Source organism: Pygocentrus nattereri, chromosome 26 (assembly GCF_015220715.1).
Source record: "Pygocentrus nattereri isolate fPygNat1 chromosome 26, fPygNat1.pri, whole genome shotgun sequence".
Lineage (NCBI taxonomy): Eukaryota > Metazoa > Chordata > Actinopteri > Characiformes > Serrasalmidae > Pygocentrus > Pygocentrus nattereri.
In genome coordinates, this window is record NC_051236.1 from 10,743,787 (window position 1) to 10,759,333 (window position 15,547).

At 38.6% G+C, this 15,547-nt stretch overlaps 2 protein-coding genes across 2 annotated transcripts in view; one reads left to right on the forward strand and one right to left on the reverse strand.

Moving 5' to 3' along the window:
- Positions 1-15,547, forward strand: part of snta1 (syntrophin, alpha 1) — a 48,605-nt gene that overhangs the window by 8,597 nt on the left and 24,461 nt on the right. The window contains exon 2 of the mRNA XM_017705239.2: positions 5,407-5,592. Within this exon, the coding sequence (XP_017560728.1) occupies positions 5,407-5,592 (186 nt within the window). The remainder of the gene's footprint in view (positions 1-5,406; positions 5,593-15,547) is intronic.
- On the reverse strand, positions 794-4,893 carry LOC108431831 (toll-like receptor 13). Its single transcript, XM_017705237.2, has 2 exons — positions 4,871-4,893; positions 794-4,254 (listed from the first exon to the last, which is right to left on the reverse strand). The coding sequence occupies exon 2, from the start codon at positions 4,121-4,123 to the stop codon at positions 1,289-1,291; it is 2,835 nt and encodes a 944-aa protein (XP_017560726.2). The 5' UTR covers positions 4,124-4,254; positions 4,871-4,893; the 3' UTR covers positions 794-1,288.

Consider the following 15,547-nt stretch of genomic DNA (forward strand, 5'->3'; position numbering starts at 1 on the left):
CAGCTTTAGGCATTCCTGAAAATTGTTTTAAACTATTTGTCTTGGCAATAAGTGCGTTTTGGCCTGTAAAAACACTCTCTAACAGTATGCTAGTACGCTAAATTTACCTCAGCTGTATTGTCGCAACAGTGAGCTGCCTACTTCTTTCACTGTTCCTGTAATGCCTTTATTTTCATCTCATGTAAACGTACTTTCACATACAACACGCATCCATGTGCTTAATTGGATTTTGTGTGGAGGACTATTTCAGCCAGCTAGCTTACATCCATGGCATTAACAAAAAGCTTGTTGTTGGGTGGATAAAGTTTACAAGCATGCCAGTATTCTGTACTTTGAGCTCTGCCTTTGCAAGCTGCTGTATCTTCCCATCTTAATAAATCTATGTTCCCACCAACATTAAGCCCTAATTTTTCATGACTATCCCCAGATGTTTGTTTTGAGAACATGTTTGGCCTTCCATTATACGTTCTGCAGGAAAAATGGTCACTTTTTTAAAAATAGTGAAGTTTATAATTATAATTTTACACCTTTATTTACTTCTATGAATAGTCCAAATTGTACATCATTATTTAGCATTGTATATCGCTGGTGTTGGATGAAAAATGGTAACTTTACAGGAGAAGGAAAAAATCTACTTTACATTTAATGTAAGTCAATGGAACCAGACTTTTTGTCCAAGTCATTTTGGGCCGTTTCTTTTGGTCCATTCTTCATGATATTTACACACAATGTAAAGGGCAACAGTTATATTCAAATAATGTCAAAAACTGAAAAACCGAAAAATGGAGATACAAGGTTTTCTTCTGACACCAGCGATATGAAATATACAGTACTGTATACTGTATACTACAGTCTTAGGCACCTAGTAAAATTATAGATGAAAATGCTGGGCAGTAAATGTTTATTTGCTCAGAAAAACACAAATATTAGAATGATAACATTAATACGATAAATACTGATTTGATTGTATGTCAGTGTGTTTGCTTAGTCATTTCCAAAGCTCATCCTTTTTAATGTATTTATTTGTATGTATGTATTTGTATTAATATTAACGTTTTACTGGCAAAAAACACATTTACTGCTGAGATAAATGGTTTTCAACCATTTGTTTTGGTGCCTAAGAGTTTTGTACAATTTGGTATATGCATGATGATTTACACACCTTACACAAATCCAGGAATATGAAAGCATACATATTAAACTCAATGTGCATAGAGCACTGTGATGCCGTCTCTACTTAGCATCCATTATCATGCCATGAGAGATCGTGCCTCTCTTCATCTACAGTCTACTTGGTCTCCATGGCCATTTTCACTTTCTGCCAGAACACTTTGGTGTCGTCTCCTGCTTTGGGCCAACAGAGATACGTCTGTTGTTTCACCAGCTTTTTCATTCTATAATATGGAGAGAGGTGACGAGTGGGAATATCCTCCAGAAAAATGAGAATCAGGACATCTTTCCGTTCGTCAAAATGCCTGAATGTGGCCACCTGAATCTCTTGGGAACACCAGTTGCTCCTTAAATAGTTGTTGGTGATCAAGCAGATGGTTTTGCGGCTGTTGTAGATCCCGTCAATGATGTTGTCGGTGATGGACCTGCCTGGCTGGAAGTCTCTGTGGTGCAGACATAGTCTCCAGCCCTGGTTAGCCTCTAGGTTTGGCAGTAGTTCCTTTATTACCCAGGGCTCATCCTGAGTGTTGTAGGAAATGAAAGCATCATACTGAAAACCATGCTGCTGCTTCCTTTTCCTGTCATGGAGGAGAGCTAAAAATAGATAGTATGTGTAGACCAGATGCCACCTCAGGAAGCTGCAGACAAACGAGACCACAAGAGTGAAGGCAACTATCAAAGAACTGCAGAGGAAGCAAATGAAGCTGTAATCCACAATGCAGGATTCAGTGTTGAAGTCTTCTAAACTGTTCTTGCTCATTGCGGATGGATAGTTGCAGATGTACTTATTCAGGTAAAGGACCTGGGTTTGGTTATTAAGAAGTGACCAGTCAATGAACCAAGCACTGCTACAGTCACAGGGGAAAGTGTTGTTCTGCAAGTCTAAGAATTTGAGCCTGGGAATGGAATCTATTAAAGTCTGGTTGATCGATGCAAGCTTATTTCCACTAGCCCGCAGGATAGAGAGTTTAGATAGGTTTGCTTTGATCAGGAAGTCCAAAGATTGCAGCCCACTTCTGGACAGGATAAGCCTTGTTAGCTCAGGGATTGGGTGAAAAGCTTGTGAAGAAAGAGCACTATTGTCTGACAGTATATTTTTTGTGAGATCCAGGTGCCAAAGGTGAGGGGTGTTGTTGAATGTGTCATTATACAGATACCTGATGTTGAGGTTTCCAGCATAGAAAATCTTTAAGGATGTCAAGCCTTCAAGTAGATTCCTAGGTAGGAATTGGAGGCCGTGGTGGCGCTGGCTGTTAATCGCCAATGTGTGAAGGGATTTCAAATGAACGAATGGTGGGAATGTCAAATGCTCTCTGTCAAATGTTATGTAATTGCTATTTAAATCAAGGTGTTGTAGCTTAAACAGTCCTGAAAACACATTTTTGTTCTTTATTGTGTTTTTTGTTATTTTGTTAGATGCAAGAGAAAGCCATGTTAAATTTCCCAATCCCTCAAATGCGTACTCGTCAATCTCAGAAATCTGATTATCAACCAGATCTAATGTTTGAAGAGAATGTAAATGAGCAAACGTGCTTTTTTGGAGTGAACTTATTTTGTTGTATCTGAGCTGCAAGTACTTCAAGTTTGATAATACTCCAAAAAAGGATGTGCTGATGGTCAACAGTTTGTTTGTTCCTAGCTTCAGCTTTTGGAGGTTTTTGAGGTTTTTGAACAAACACACGCTGACTGAAGATAATTTGTTATTGTACAAGTACAGATTCCTTAAACTTATCAGATTTCCAAAGTCTGGGCAGTTTAATTTGTTGATTTTGTTTGCACTCAAGTCTAGAAGCTCAAGCCTCGGAAGGCCGTTAAAAGCACCATTTAGCTTGGTCAGTTTGTTGTGCTGTAGGTGCAGAGAGATTAGCTGGGTGAAATTCATGAAAGTCTTTCCTGAAATGTGGTAAATATTATTGCTTGTGAGGTCTAGCTGTTGCAGAAGATAGCAGGGTGCAATCATGTGTTTGGTGAGGGAAGAGATGTTGTTCTCCCCAAAGTGTAGGACTCTCAGAACACTGGAGCAGGCATCACTTAAAAGACGGTCAGGCTTAATTGGCTTAATGTCATCCATCCTTAGTCTGTAAAGACTTGTATTGAAAGTTCCAAGAATGGCTGCCGTTTTTTCTTCCGGAATACGCACTCCGTCTAGTTTGAGGGTTGTTACTTTCTTCAGCATTGTTGCATTTGGAACGATCCAGTCTAGATTTCCATTATGGCTACAGTAGGACAGGTCTAAGTACTCCAGGGCAGGAAAAATGTTTTCTGTAATTTGAAACTTTGTCAAGAGATTCTGCGAAAGATCCAGCATTTTCAGCGAAATGGACGTCACTGACACATCGCTGGACTGGAAAATGTTGAGGTTGTTTATTCCAATATACAGCTCTTGTAGAGTATTCAACCCAAATGCTGGCTGGATTCTCTCAATCTGTTGAAGCTTGTTGTCAGTGAGATTCAAAACTTTTAAACTCGACAGAGACGCAAAAACATCTGGTTCAATGTGTTTGATCAAATTTCCATCAAGCCGTATTATAGAGAGTTTAGGCAGATCCTCCAGCCAACTTCTTGAGACATTGCTCAGTCGGTTCTGAGAAAGATTCAGCTCCTCCAGGTCTTTTGAGTCTCTAAAGGCACCTTCTTGTATGTGTGAGATGTTGTTGTTGGAAGCATTTAGATGTGTCAGAAATGTCAGCCTGCTGAGATCTTCCTTTCTGATTTCTGAGATGTAATTGAAAGATATGACTAAAGTCGCTACATTGCTGGGTATCTTTGAGGGAAAAGCTAGGAGACCCATTTTGTAGCAGAGCACAGTCAGTTTGTCTGTGTAATTGAAGGGTTCTGGAATCATACAGTTCCTCAGGGAGAATTCAGAGGTTGGCACAATAATGAGGATGGAATATGAGAGGTAGCATAGCGTGATGCTGGGTTCTACAGATCTCCTTTTGCGAGTGGCCATTTTTTGGGATTCTAACTCACAGATGCAAAGCAAATTCACTTCTTTGCAGTGACGCCCAATTATTAGAATGAGGTTCAGAACTGTCTATTAGATAATGATCTTTCGCTCCATATCAGATTGATGAAGTTGATCTGTACAAAAGGATGAAGATGTTAAGCTTTAGTTAGCATGAAATTTCAAAATGCACAAGGTTAAAGGGTTTTCAGCAGATGTTTCTCAGATTGCCAGATTGTTTTCCAATTTTAACATTAAAATACATAAACATCAAATAATGATGCTTATTTGTAAAGCAAACCTAGCTTCAGATTTATTTCACAACATGACCTTCCAACACAGTTGAGCTGCATTTTCTTTTGGTCCATATTAGAGGTTGCCTGAGCACAAATTTGAAGACATTTTTCATGTCAATCAAGCCATATGACTTAAAAGTGAGCTTTTCGCTCTGAATTTGTCGTTTGGTCACCCGTTTTAACATTTATGAAAAAAGCATGCAATTTACATGTAAACAAAAAAAAAATCAAATGAATGCTACAATTTTTCATATCCTTACTTTAAGAACAATCAGCACTACTTCTGAGGCATTTTCTCTTATTATACTAAACCTAGTCACTGGACATGAATGGCTAAATTATATATTTAAACGCAAATGTCATGGTCTTAATAAGACAGCATTTAACATTAGGCATAAATTAAGCGAAATTTAACGTGCAGATTTTCCTGCAGACTAAATATTGCAAAGAAACCTACCGGATGTGGTCGGCTTGAAACTGTGAACAGTTGTGGGAAAAGGGGAGCTCTTGTAAGAAATAAGAAATGCAATTAGGGAACTGAGAAAAAGGATGTCAAACAATCTCAGCACTGACACTGGAACGAAACTTGAGCCTTGACATTTACGCAATACAGACCACAATGCAGAAAAGTCTAATTTGCCTGTCAAACCACATTTGAGGCCAAAAAATCAATAGCGAGATATACACACTCTTTAAAAATACAGTTCTTCAAGGGTTCTTTACATGATTAAAGGGTTCTTTGCATGGTGAAAGGGTTCTTCAGATTGATGCAGATCAATGAAATGTGTAACATTTAGTTAAGTTAGTTTAGTTAAATATTTCCAGTTTCGTTCAAAGTTTTACATTTTTTTATATTATGTATTTATATCATTTTATGTCATAAAGACCGTCCTTCCTTTAAAATTCCTATGAATTCTAGTTTGCAGTGATGTTCTGTGAGTCATGTTAGAGAATGACAGTACGGCAGCACTGACTGTGTTTGACACTTTGCAGGTGGTAAAGAGAATAAGATGCCCATCTTAATCTCGAAGATTTTCAAAGGACTTGCAGCCGATCAGACTGAGGCTCTTTATGTGGGTGATGCCATTTTGTCGGTCAACGGATGTGACCTGCGAGAAGCTACACATGATGAAGCTGTACAGGCCCTAAAGAAGACCGGAAAGGAGGTCATCCTGGAGGGTAAGCCATTTTAATAGCTAGTTGCACGTTAAATGTGAGCTCTAGCATTTTTCAAACAAACCCCTGTCTGATACATCTATAGTGTATGACCGATTCTAGTTTGGTCCAAAAAAAGAAGTAAATAAAAAAGTTTTTTGGGTTATTCTAGATTAAACACAGACATATGAAGCTTGTTAAAGACATTCTATATGTTATCTGAAGCTCATGACAGACAATGGGGAGGCTTGCCTGACTGTATCTTACAGTGACTGAAAAGACACTCATCAACATGAATTCACCAGTGCTACATTTCACAAACCTGATGCAAATACAGAAAAGACATGAAACTTCAGAAATGCTGCAGATTCAATCACAACACAACAGAAATGTTTCCAGAGGACACTTAAAGAAGATGGAGTCATTCCAATTCTTCAAATGTATGAAGCATAAACATTCTGCAGTAAAAGTATGTTGTTTTTTGAGCAGAAATTAGCTGAGATTGTAAAATTTCAACTAGTAATACCAGATATGACTGACTATTGTAGCACAGCTTTGGTATGTCAGAGCTAACTAGCCAGCCAAGTTAAGCATGAACTTACTGGAATGTGAGTCTTTGTGTTATCAATTTAAGTCTGTGATTTTCCATCGTAGGAATTAGATTCTGTTCTATATTGCATATTCCATTTTTAAAGGTCTGCCAGAAACCTTTCTGTTCTGTGCTGCATGTGCTTTCTGAGTTTGCAGTGCATTTGTGAAATGCAGTTCAGGTGTAACCAGCATAGTATCTCTTTACAGTTGTACACAAACGTTTGGGCATCCATGGTCAAATTAAAAGTTTTGTGGATTCTCTAAGTGAATAGAAGTGAACAATGCACAGTTAATTTGCCTGTGCAAAAGTTATGGTATTTTACTAGTTGTGCACTAAAGTCTGTTAAAAATGCTTTATTTAATATTTTTCCTTGTAGACCATTTTAACTCATTTTCACTTAGAAAATTAACAAACCATATAATTTGACTGGGGTGTTCAAACTGTAAATGCCGATGGGAAAAACTGGACAGTTTTCTGAGGGGTGTTTAATCCTTTCATTTCCAGCCAACTTTTAACAATGAAATGAGAAGTTTAGTGCAGTATTTGCAAAATGTAAATACTACAGGCTTGATGAGTCTTATGAGTAAATTTTAGAAATTTTAGAAAAATTTTAGAAAACATTAGGCCTTGTCTTGTGTCTTAAAAAGACCTTTCTGGGTCCGTTCTTTTGATTCCAACAATACTGTACCCAAAAATTTCTTATGTAATAAAAAAATCTTATAATAACACCCCAATTCCAGAAAGTGTGGAGAAGTGTGTGAAATGCTATTTAAACAGAAAGCAGTACATTCAGTTTGACCTGTACTGCATTGAATACAGTACAGAAACATTGTATTTGATATAACATGTTTCAAATAAATATTTGGGGATTTAAGATGCCAGTTGATCCAGTTTGGAACCAGTTCTTTGCCATTTTTTGTTATACAAGTCTTCAGCTGTGCAACTTTACAGGGCCTTTGTTGTTGTATTTTAAGCTTGAAAATCACAAAGGTTTATGTTGCTCCAAAATGTGTGCAGTCGGTTATAGGTGCAGTCACAGATGTGCAGATTACCCAATCATACCCCCCCCATACCATTGCAGACCCTAACCTTTGGAGCCACATTACTAATAATCTGGACGGTCCTTTTCATCTTTGGTCGGGAGAACACAACATGCATTATTTCCATAAAAATCTGAAAAGTTGACTCGTCAGACCACAATACACGTTTCTTCTATGCATCAGCCCATTTCAGTTTAGCTCGAGTCCAGAGAAGTCAGTGGTGTTTCTGGATGCTGTTGATATATGACTTCCTCTGTGCACAGTACAGTCTTAACCTGCATTTTGTGGATGCAGTGATGGACGGTGTTTTATTAAAAATGGTTTGTCAAAGTATCGTTGAGCCCACATTGTCTCACCTGTTTAAGATGCTTTTTGGATATTTCACAGTCTTTCTAGTGTTAAATTGCCCTGTCTCCACTTTTTTGAAACGTGCTGTTGACATCAAATTCTTCTTATTTCTTTCTTAAAATGCAGATCAAGCCAATTTACTTCTCTTTGTTTTTATTTGCATTTTATCTACTGTCCCAACGTTTTCTGGAATAGGGTTTGTAGAAGATACTAGAGCAGATGTTGAATCCTGTCAAAAAAGAATCGGAAGATAGACACTTTCATGACCTCTTTGGTGAAAAGAGATTAAACTAATTTTCCAGATGGAAGACTGTTTGCTGTTGTTACCAGCGTAGTGAGGTGAGAAGTATTTTCCTAGGCTCCCGTTTGTTTCTCCAGTGCTTTAGTAAGGCATTCTTTTAGTCTGTCTTGTCTCAAGACCTGTACTGTTAAACTGTGTAACTCCTTTAGTTTCAAATTCTCTTTATTTAGACACATATTTCAAACATTTCTTGAGAGAATCCAGAAACTGCACAATGGCTTCCATTATAAGTGAGTTTCACATCAGTGCGTTTTCTTTGCTTTTCTAACTGCATGGAAACAAACTGAAACTATTGTCCATTATCAGCAGTATGATACAGATGCCACAGGTTAAAAGCTGGAGTATTCCAGCTTTCCATCATACAAAGCTGAATTTGTCTGCTCATTGAAGTTCCCAATCAGGAGATTCTGTCAAAATCTATGACGCATAAATTGGTGAAAAGAAAGGGGGCTCAATGGATATGAAGCGATCAGATTCAAACAACAAAGGAAAAGGAAAGACAGGGATTCCCGTGAGTTTGCACATGAATATTTGCACACACCCACACAGACACGTGCATAAACAGCAGGAGGTGGAGAAAAGCATGGAAACCAGTGAACACTTAGATCAGCATGGGCTCACAGTCGGGCTGCACCAACAGTATTTCCATAGATGGGCCCTCCTGAGCCTTAGATTTAAGAGACATCTAGATGAGCCAAAACTGAGTTTGAGTCATTCAGAGTTTTCTGATGTGAAAATGTGGCTTTATGGAGAAACTTAATGACTCAGATTTTCTTTACAGCACAAATATAGCCATTTTTTATTCCAAAGCCAAAAGTGAAGCTTGAGTTTTTATATGCAACATTGATAATGTTAAAAAAGTGATATATTTGAATTATTCTTATTCTTAAATGTACATATTCTTAATGTACCTCTTATATTTTAAAATATAAGTTTTACACTAAACCTTATTGCAAAACTAATATAGCAGTGTCTCAGACTTCAAGCAGCGTCTTTGTAACAGTTTTATGGGGAACAATTTACATTAAGGGTCACAAATTAATTGATAGTTATATGCTAATAAGTAATTAAATACCCATTATTTATGCTCATTGAGCATTAGTAACTGTTTAGGTCCTCAGTAATTATAATTCAGTACAGTATTAACTGATTGTTTAGTTTGTTCTTATTGCACAGCTTAATTACTCATTAAATGTGTGCTAACTGCTGCTTATTACGCTGATAATGAACTGATAAGTGTGTTTACTTGTGTACATAAGGCTTTGTTCAAGTAGCAGGTAAAAGTGGCCGAAATCTGATCTTTTTCTTCATATGTGAGACAGATGTGTGTCAGTGGTCAGTGTGAACAACAAAAAACACACTGACGCACAAGTGGTGCTGAAATCCAATACATATCTGATATGCAGCAATGTGACTCAATCTGAACAGCCAGATTGTAATTTATGCATATCATAAACGTTTATATCCGTGTTCGGAGAGATTCCGAAAGGAATGGCTGAATGCGCGGTAAGAGAACGAAAAAAAAAAAGTTGAAAAAATCTGAGGAGGCGAACTTAAGAAGTGACCGTGTCTGTTTCATGGCAAACTAGTCAGCTCGCCTAGCTGTCAGTCAGTGAAGTTTCATGATGGCTCCTGTGATGCAGGCGAAGATGAAGCTGAACCCTCTGAGAGCGACTGGCGTTCATTGGCAGTCATGATTGTTTACATCTCGACGAGCCACGTGAAGTATTGCTCTTTTGCGCATGCGGGTCAGTTTAGGAGCTGATCTGTTCAGACTGATGTCACATACAGATCACATTTAACATGTGAACAGCCAAACAAAAAAAAAACAGATTTGTTGAGAAGATCAGATTTAGGCCGTTTTTACCTTCTGTGTAAACGTAGCCTAAGTAACATGAGAACTAACAAACTAAACTATCAGTTAATAATGTGCTTAATTACTAATTACTGAGTACGTAATCAGTAACTAATGCTTAATGACCAGTTAATCAGTTTATAAATAATGAGTATTTAATTACCGTTTTATGTAATGACGTCCTGTGACACAACTTTTTAGTGACGAACACTTCAGACATCTGGTTCCTATCACCACCACTGTGAGAGGAAATAATTTGAATTAGGTGCTTTGTTGAGCAGCCAGTGCCTTCAGCTAGTTCAGTTCATTTTTGGCTGATTGTAAAGTGTTGAAACTGCTGTGTGTCATTGTTTGTAAGCTAGAGCTCCTGATTAGAGAAGTGGCTTTGTTTTTGGAAAGAGGTTAACCTCATCTCATCGACTGTAGTTTCATGTGAAGTTTTAACTGAAGTGTCTGAAAACTTCCCTTCTCTTATCTGTCTGTTGCAGATGACTCGCTTCTCTAAAAAAGCAATATGCAAAAGTGTCTAAACAGCCCTTCTAATTAGTGAATTCAGCAAATATAAGGCGCACCCACTGCTGACACAGCTTGTATAATCCACATAGAAATACAATGCTAGTAAAATGGGACAGTCTGGAGCAGCTGCACATGAGCCTAAGATCACCATGCCTAATGCCAAGTGTCAGTACAGGGGTACAAAGCCCCTGAGCATTGGGCTGTGGAGCAGTGGACCTGTGTTATCTGGAGTGATGGAGCTCCATCCAGTAGCTTTGGGAGGAGGAGTGGGGTTTGATCTAGAACTAATCATCTAATATCAGAACCTGAGGTCACTCTTGTGGCTGATTGCAATGAAATAATTTTTCACTTGTCCAACTTAAAATAAATATAAAATTGAGGTACTATCATTAGTGTGTATGAATGTATTGTTTTGTTCTGTTAGTTTTCTTTCTGTTAATGCAAGACCTTTTTTATTTATTTTATGTGTGTGTTCTAGAAAATTTAAACAAGGACCAAGATAAACAATAAACAACAACAAACAAACAGCAGATCCTGACAGCAATGTTCCAACATCTAGTTTAAAACCTTGTCAGAAGAGTAGAGGCTGTTACAGCAGCAAAGGAGGACAAACTCTCTATTAATACCCTTGATTTCAGAAGTAATCCTGGATAAGCAGATATATACATATATATATATGTGCATGTATAAGCCCTGTATAGGTGTATGGGACAAGAAGTACACAACAGCAATACTAAGGTTCAGGTTTATTTTGTTAGAGGATTTATGGTTTTAACCTCATTCTAATTGAAAATCATCAGTGGCTGCTGTGCCATTTTGACCGTGGAGTCTCCATATGACTCAGAGAACAGAGGAAGGTCGAGTAAATGTACCCATAAAATATGGCAGATGAAATCATAAAGCTACAGCTGCTCTCGTGGTTGACCTCATCCTACACTCTCTCTCACCCACAGACACACACATCAACTCTCACACATACCTACACTCTGCAATTATATGACACGTCCTAAGCCTTATAACGCTTAATAGTGGTGTAAAAAGGTGATATATCAGTCTGAAGATGGGAAATCAACTGCAGTTTGGAATGTTAGAATTAATTATGATCTATTGTATTAATATTCAAATGAAGTATGCAGTCATCCTGTGGCCATAGTAAGTAAACAGCTGGACTGCAGACAAACAAAATAACAAAATATTTTTTAATGAATGAATGAAGTAATTAATTAACTAATTATTTAACTAAATTAATTCATAAATAACTCAACAAATTAATGAATTAACAGCCTATTAAACACAGCAAATGTGCAGAAAAATTTCATATTTATGTTTGTTCCCTGTAGACAATTTGTTTACTTATTTTCACTCAGTTAATCAACAAACTGTAATTTGACCAGGGGTTTTTCAAAGTTTAGCATACAACTGTTGGTCATACAGCAGCATGTTGTCCACAATATAAAAATAAGAGGAATCTGAGCTTTTCTCAAAACACTGTTTACTGGTTTCTCAGTTTGTTTATCTGAGCCATCAGCCGTAAAACTAGGCACAAATTCAATGAATTAATTAATGCAAGAAGCAGAGTTGTGGACTGAGGCAGGCTGCCAAAGCTCATAGAGCAACACTTGTTCTAATATATCAGCCAGATAGGATTGGACTGAGTATGAGGTGTTAATGATCAGTATTGTTTTTATAGTGGCATATTAGTTCATTTTAGGTGTGAGAAAGTTCAGAATGGGAGAGAATAGACAGAATAAGAGAGAAAAATGTCTGCAAGGGAGAGAAAGACAGAGAGAGACAGAGAGAGAGAGATGATTGAAGAAAATTGTTTACTGGATATGATAAGTGCAGACTGCAAAGTGCCATATCAGCATTTACCAGTTGTAATAGATCTCTTTGAAATGGATAGTGAAAGCTATGAAGGATGGTGTGCAAACCTGCTGGTGTGTGTAGACGTTCTCTGTCTGCACTCTACTCCTTCTTCAACTGTACAATATTTATGAAGACAGTGGATAAAAGTACAGTTATTCTACTTCTGCACTAAAAATGGTAACACTTAATTTCAAAGGCTCTCTACATGTGGAGTTAATAACGCATGCATAAGCATCAAATTATGTATTTATAACAGCTTGTGCAAGAAGTTGGAAGAAGACACAAGATATTATGAAGCAAATGACATAAGAGGTCTTAAACCAAGGGTCCCAACACTCTAAGAAAAAAGTAAACTAAACTGTCATTGAGATGCCTTCAGTACTTTTAGTTAGGAAATACAATTGTACCGTAATCCATCCAAACATGCCATCTGTCATGACAATTAACAGTAATGATGATATGATGCTGTTACATTACCAAACAAAATCTGTCATGACAACTTATGCATATGACATCAGCCATGACATGTGAATGGCATGGTTATGTCAACGTTATGTAACAGGGTTCAAGTGAAGTGTTTCCTAATTAGGCCTAGCGTTTTAAACTAGGTCTAATATGTTTCATTACTTGGAAATGATTCTTAATTAGTAATGAAATGAAACATATTAGACCTAGTTTAAAACGCTAGTTTGAAATATGTTTCATTACTTGGAAATGATTCTTAATTAGGCGGCACAGTGGCGTGGTGGGTCGCCTCACAGCAAGGAGGTCCTGGGTTCGATTCCCCGGCCGGGTGACCGGGGTTCTCTCTGTGTGGAGTTTGCATGTTCTCCCCGTGTCTGCGTGGGTTTCCTCCTGGTTCTCCGGTTTCCTCCCACAGTTCAAAGACATGCAGTCAGGTCGATTGGACGTGCTAAATTGCCCCTGGGTGTGAGTGTGTGAGTGGCTGTCTGTGTCTGTCTGCCCTGTGATGGACTGGCGACCTGTCCAGGGTGTGTCCTGCCTTCCGCCCGATGACCGCTGGGATAGGCTCCAGCACCCCCCCGCGACCCTGACGGAGAAGCGGCTTAGAAAATGGATGGATGGATGGATGATTCTTAATTAATGGCTGTGTATACATGCAAAGATTTTTGCCAATCCGATTGAATACATTCTGAATATAGATTAATATTGAGGTGTTTATACCTCACTTGACTCAACAGTCTGGTGGAAAATCTACAAGTAATCAGATCCAGAGTAACGTGCTTGCGTAGAGAACCACTTAGTGTAGATGTTACCGTGACAATGAGCCTTATTTGAGTCCAGTCAGAGGTAGATGAGCAGCAGTGATCAGGGCTTGTGTTTTTAATTATGTGTCAGATTCAGGAAAACGTACTTCACGTGTACTTATTACAGAAGGCGGAGAGGAAGGCGTTGTGTTCTGAGACACATAAGTTGGATGCCTGTCCCACCGACGTCTTTCACAGTTCAATCTATAAACATCGTCAGACCAGTTTCTGCTCCCACCATGTTGAACGTTACAAACTTTCACTATGACATGACTCACATGCAGAACGTATTTATACTTTCTATTTGGGAACGTAATCAGTTGCAGGCGTTTAAATGGCTATTGTTCTTCTGTGCAACTGAATATTTACAGGATTACCCACCTCGTTCAGTCGGATAGACATTGTATTCCTATGAGCTTTTGGCACCAAATGTCATGCAATTAACAACATAAACCATTTGTAAATTACTCAGTTGTTGTTTACAAATATGTTATTCAGAGCTTATGCATGTGTTGCCTCTATGAAGGAGACCTTCAAATGATGTGTTAGCAAAAAGAGGAAGTGTACTATTTGATTAATTAAATAGGAGTTGGTGGTGCAATACAATAGCCACAGAGCTGAAGGAGAGAGCAATGACAAATTAGGATACAGTGCAAGTGTGCGTATGTGAGAAAGAGAGAGATAGAGAGAGAGAGAAAGAGAGAGAAAGAGAGAGATAGAGAGAGAGAGAGGATATGGAGCAGATGATGTGCCAGGATGAAGTAGGCTCAATTACTCATGGTAACAAATAAACTCTCAGAGCCAAGCAGAGCCGATCTCTGGCAGTTCTACAGCGTGTGTTTGTGAATGTGTGCATGTTTTATGTGTATGAGTTTGAGAAGAGAGCAGCAACATCCAAGCTGTGTTTGTGAGTCTGTACATGTGTGTGAATTCTGGTCTTTTTCACCCCTCGTCTGGTGGGAAAAGCTGCGATGGGTAACAGGAATTTTCACGCATCCGAAAGCCCACTGTTCTCAAACAAGCATTCCCTCAGGCTGCTGTTGCTGCTGTTTTCACTGATGTCTCACTCATCATTCCTTCAGGGCATTTGAGTTTAATAAGCATCATACAGAAGCCTGAGTCAGTCAATTCCTGCTTGTTGACGTTCTGCTTCAGCAGCCTGCTTTCTGTAACTGTAATACCAAACGCTCACTGCTATTGTTACTTTTGTTGCTGTTGTTATTGTTGGTATTGTTGGATTTTTTTTCTGAGGCCCCATTTGCATCTGATCATTTCATGCGCATTGAGGATCAGAATTGTATTGGGTTTAATAGGAAAAATGGGATGAAAGGGAAAAATGGAGGTGTAAATGTAAATGATCAAAAACATATTTGATCATTCAAACTACTTCAGGAGGTGGTCTGAGACACATTTTGGTGTAAATACATCCATCTCTCCAAGCTACATTCAATGACCAAAACCCCTCCCAACACTGTAGCAATGCTCCCCCACCTCTAGCCCTCCCACCCTGCTGTTCTGCGTATGAGGATGAGACCACCTTCTTTATAATACAGGTGTAACGGGGAGCGAGGTAGCGGACGCATGTGCGGAGGTAAGCGACTTTTATTGAGGGCAAATCCAAAATCAGGGTCATAACGGTCCAGGGTCAAAGAGCCAATACGGACAGTTCAGACATGACAAACTGTAAACAGACTCAAGCACACAAACATAGACCAATACAAAGGCATACAAGGCAAGGACAAAGACAGATACAAAGACCAGCAAAGACAAAGTGCAAACACAGGGCTTAAGTAACAAAGGGTAACGAGGGACAGGTGAACACAATCGGGGTGGAGTTACAAAACGAGGGGCAGGACTAGATACCAAAACAAACGTAAATGGACTAAACCAAAACATGAACACATGGACAGGACTGGGAGGGGCCAATCGTGACAACAGGTACTATAGCCACATATATGAATCCTGAGCAAAGAAGCAGAACCTCTCTTGCACAACTAAACATGGTCAGGTAGGCCAATATGAGGCAAAATCAGTGACCAAATCCATGCAAAACCAGCAATGTACACAAGGTAAATGCCTCTAGAAATGGTTATTTTAACATCAGCTGCTCCCAGGAAATTGCATGAAGCTGGCCTCACTGCAAGCATCACTGCCAAGAAACCATTGTAGAGAGTGCTGAATAAGAAGAAGTGT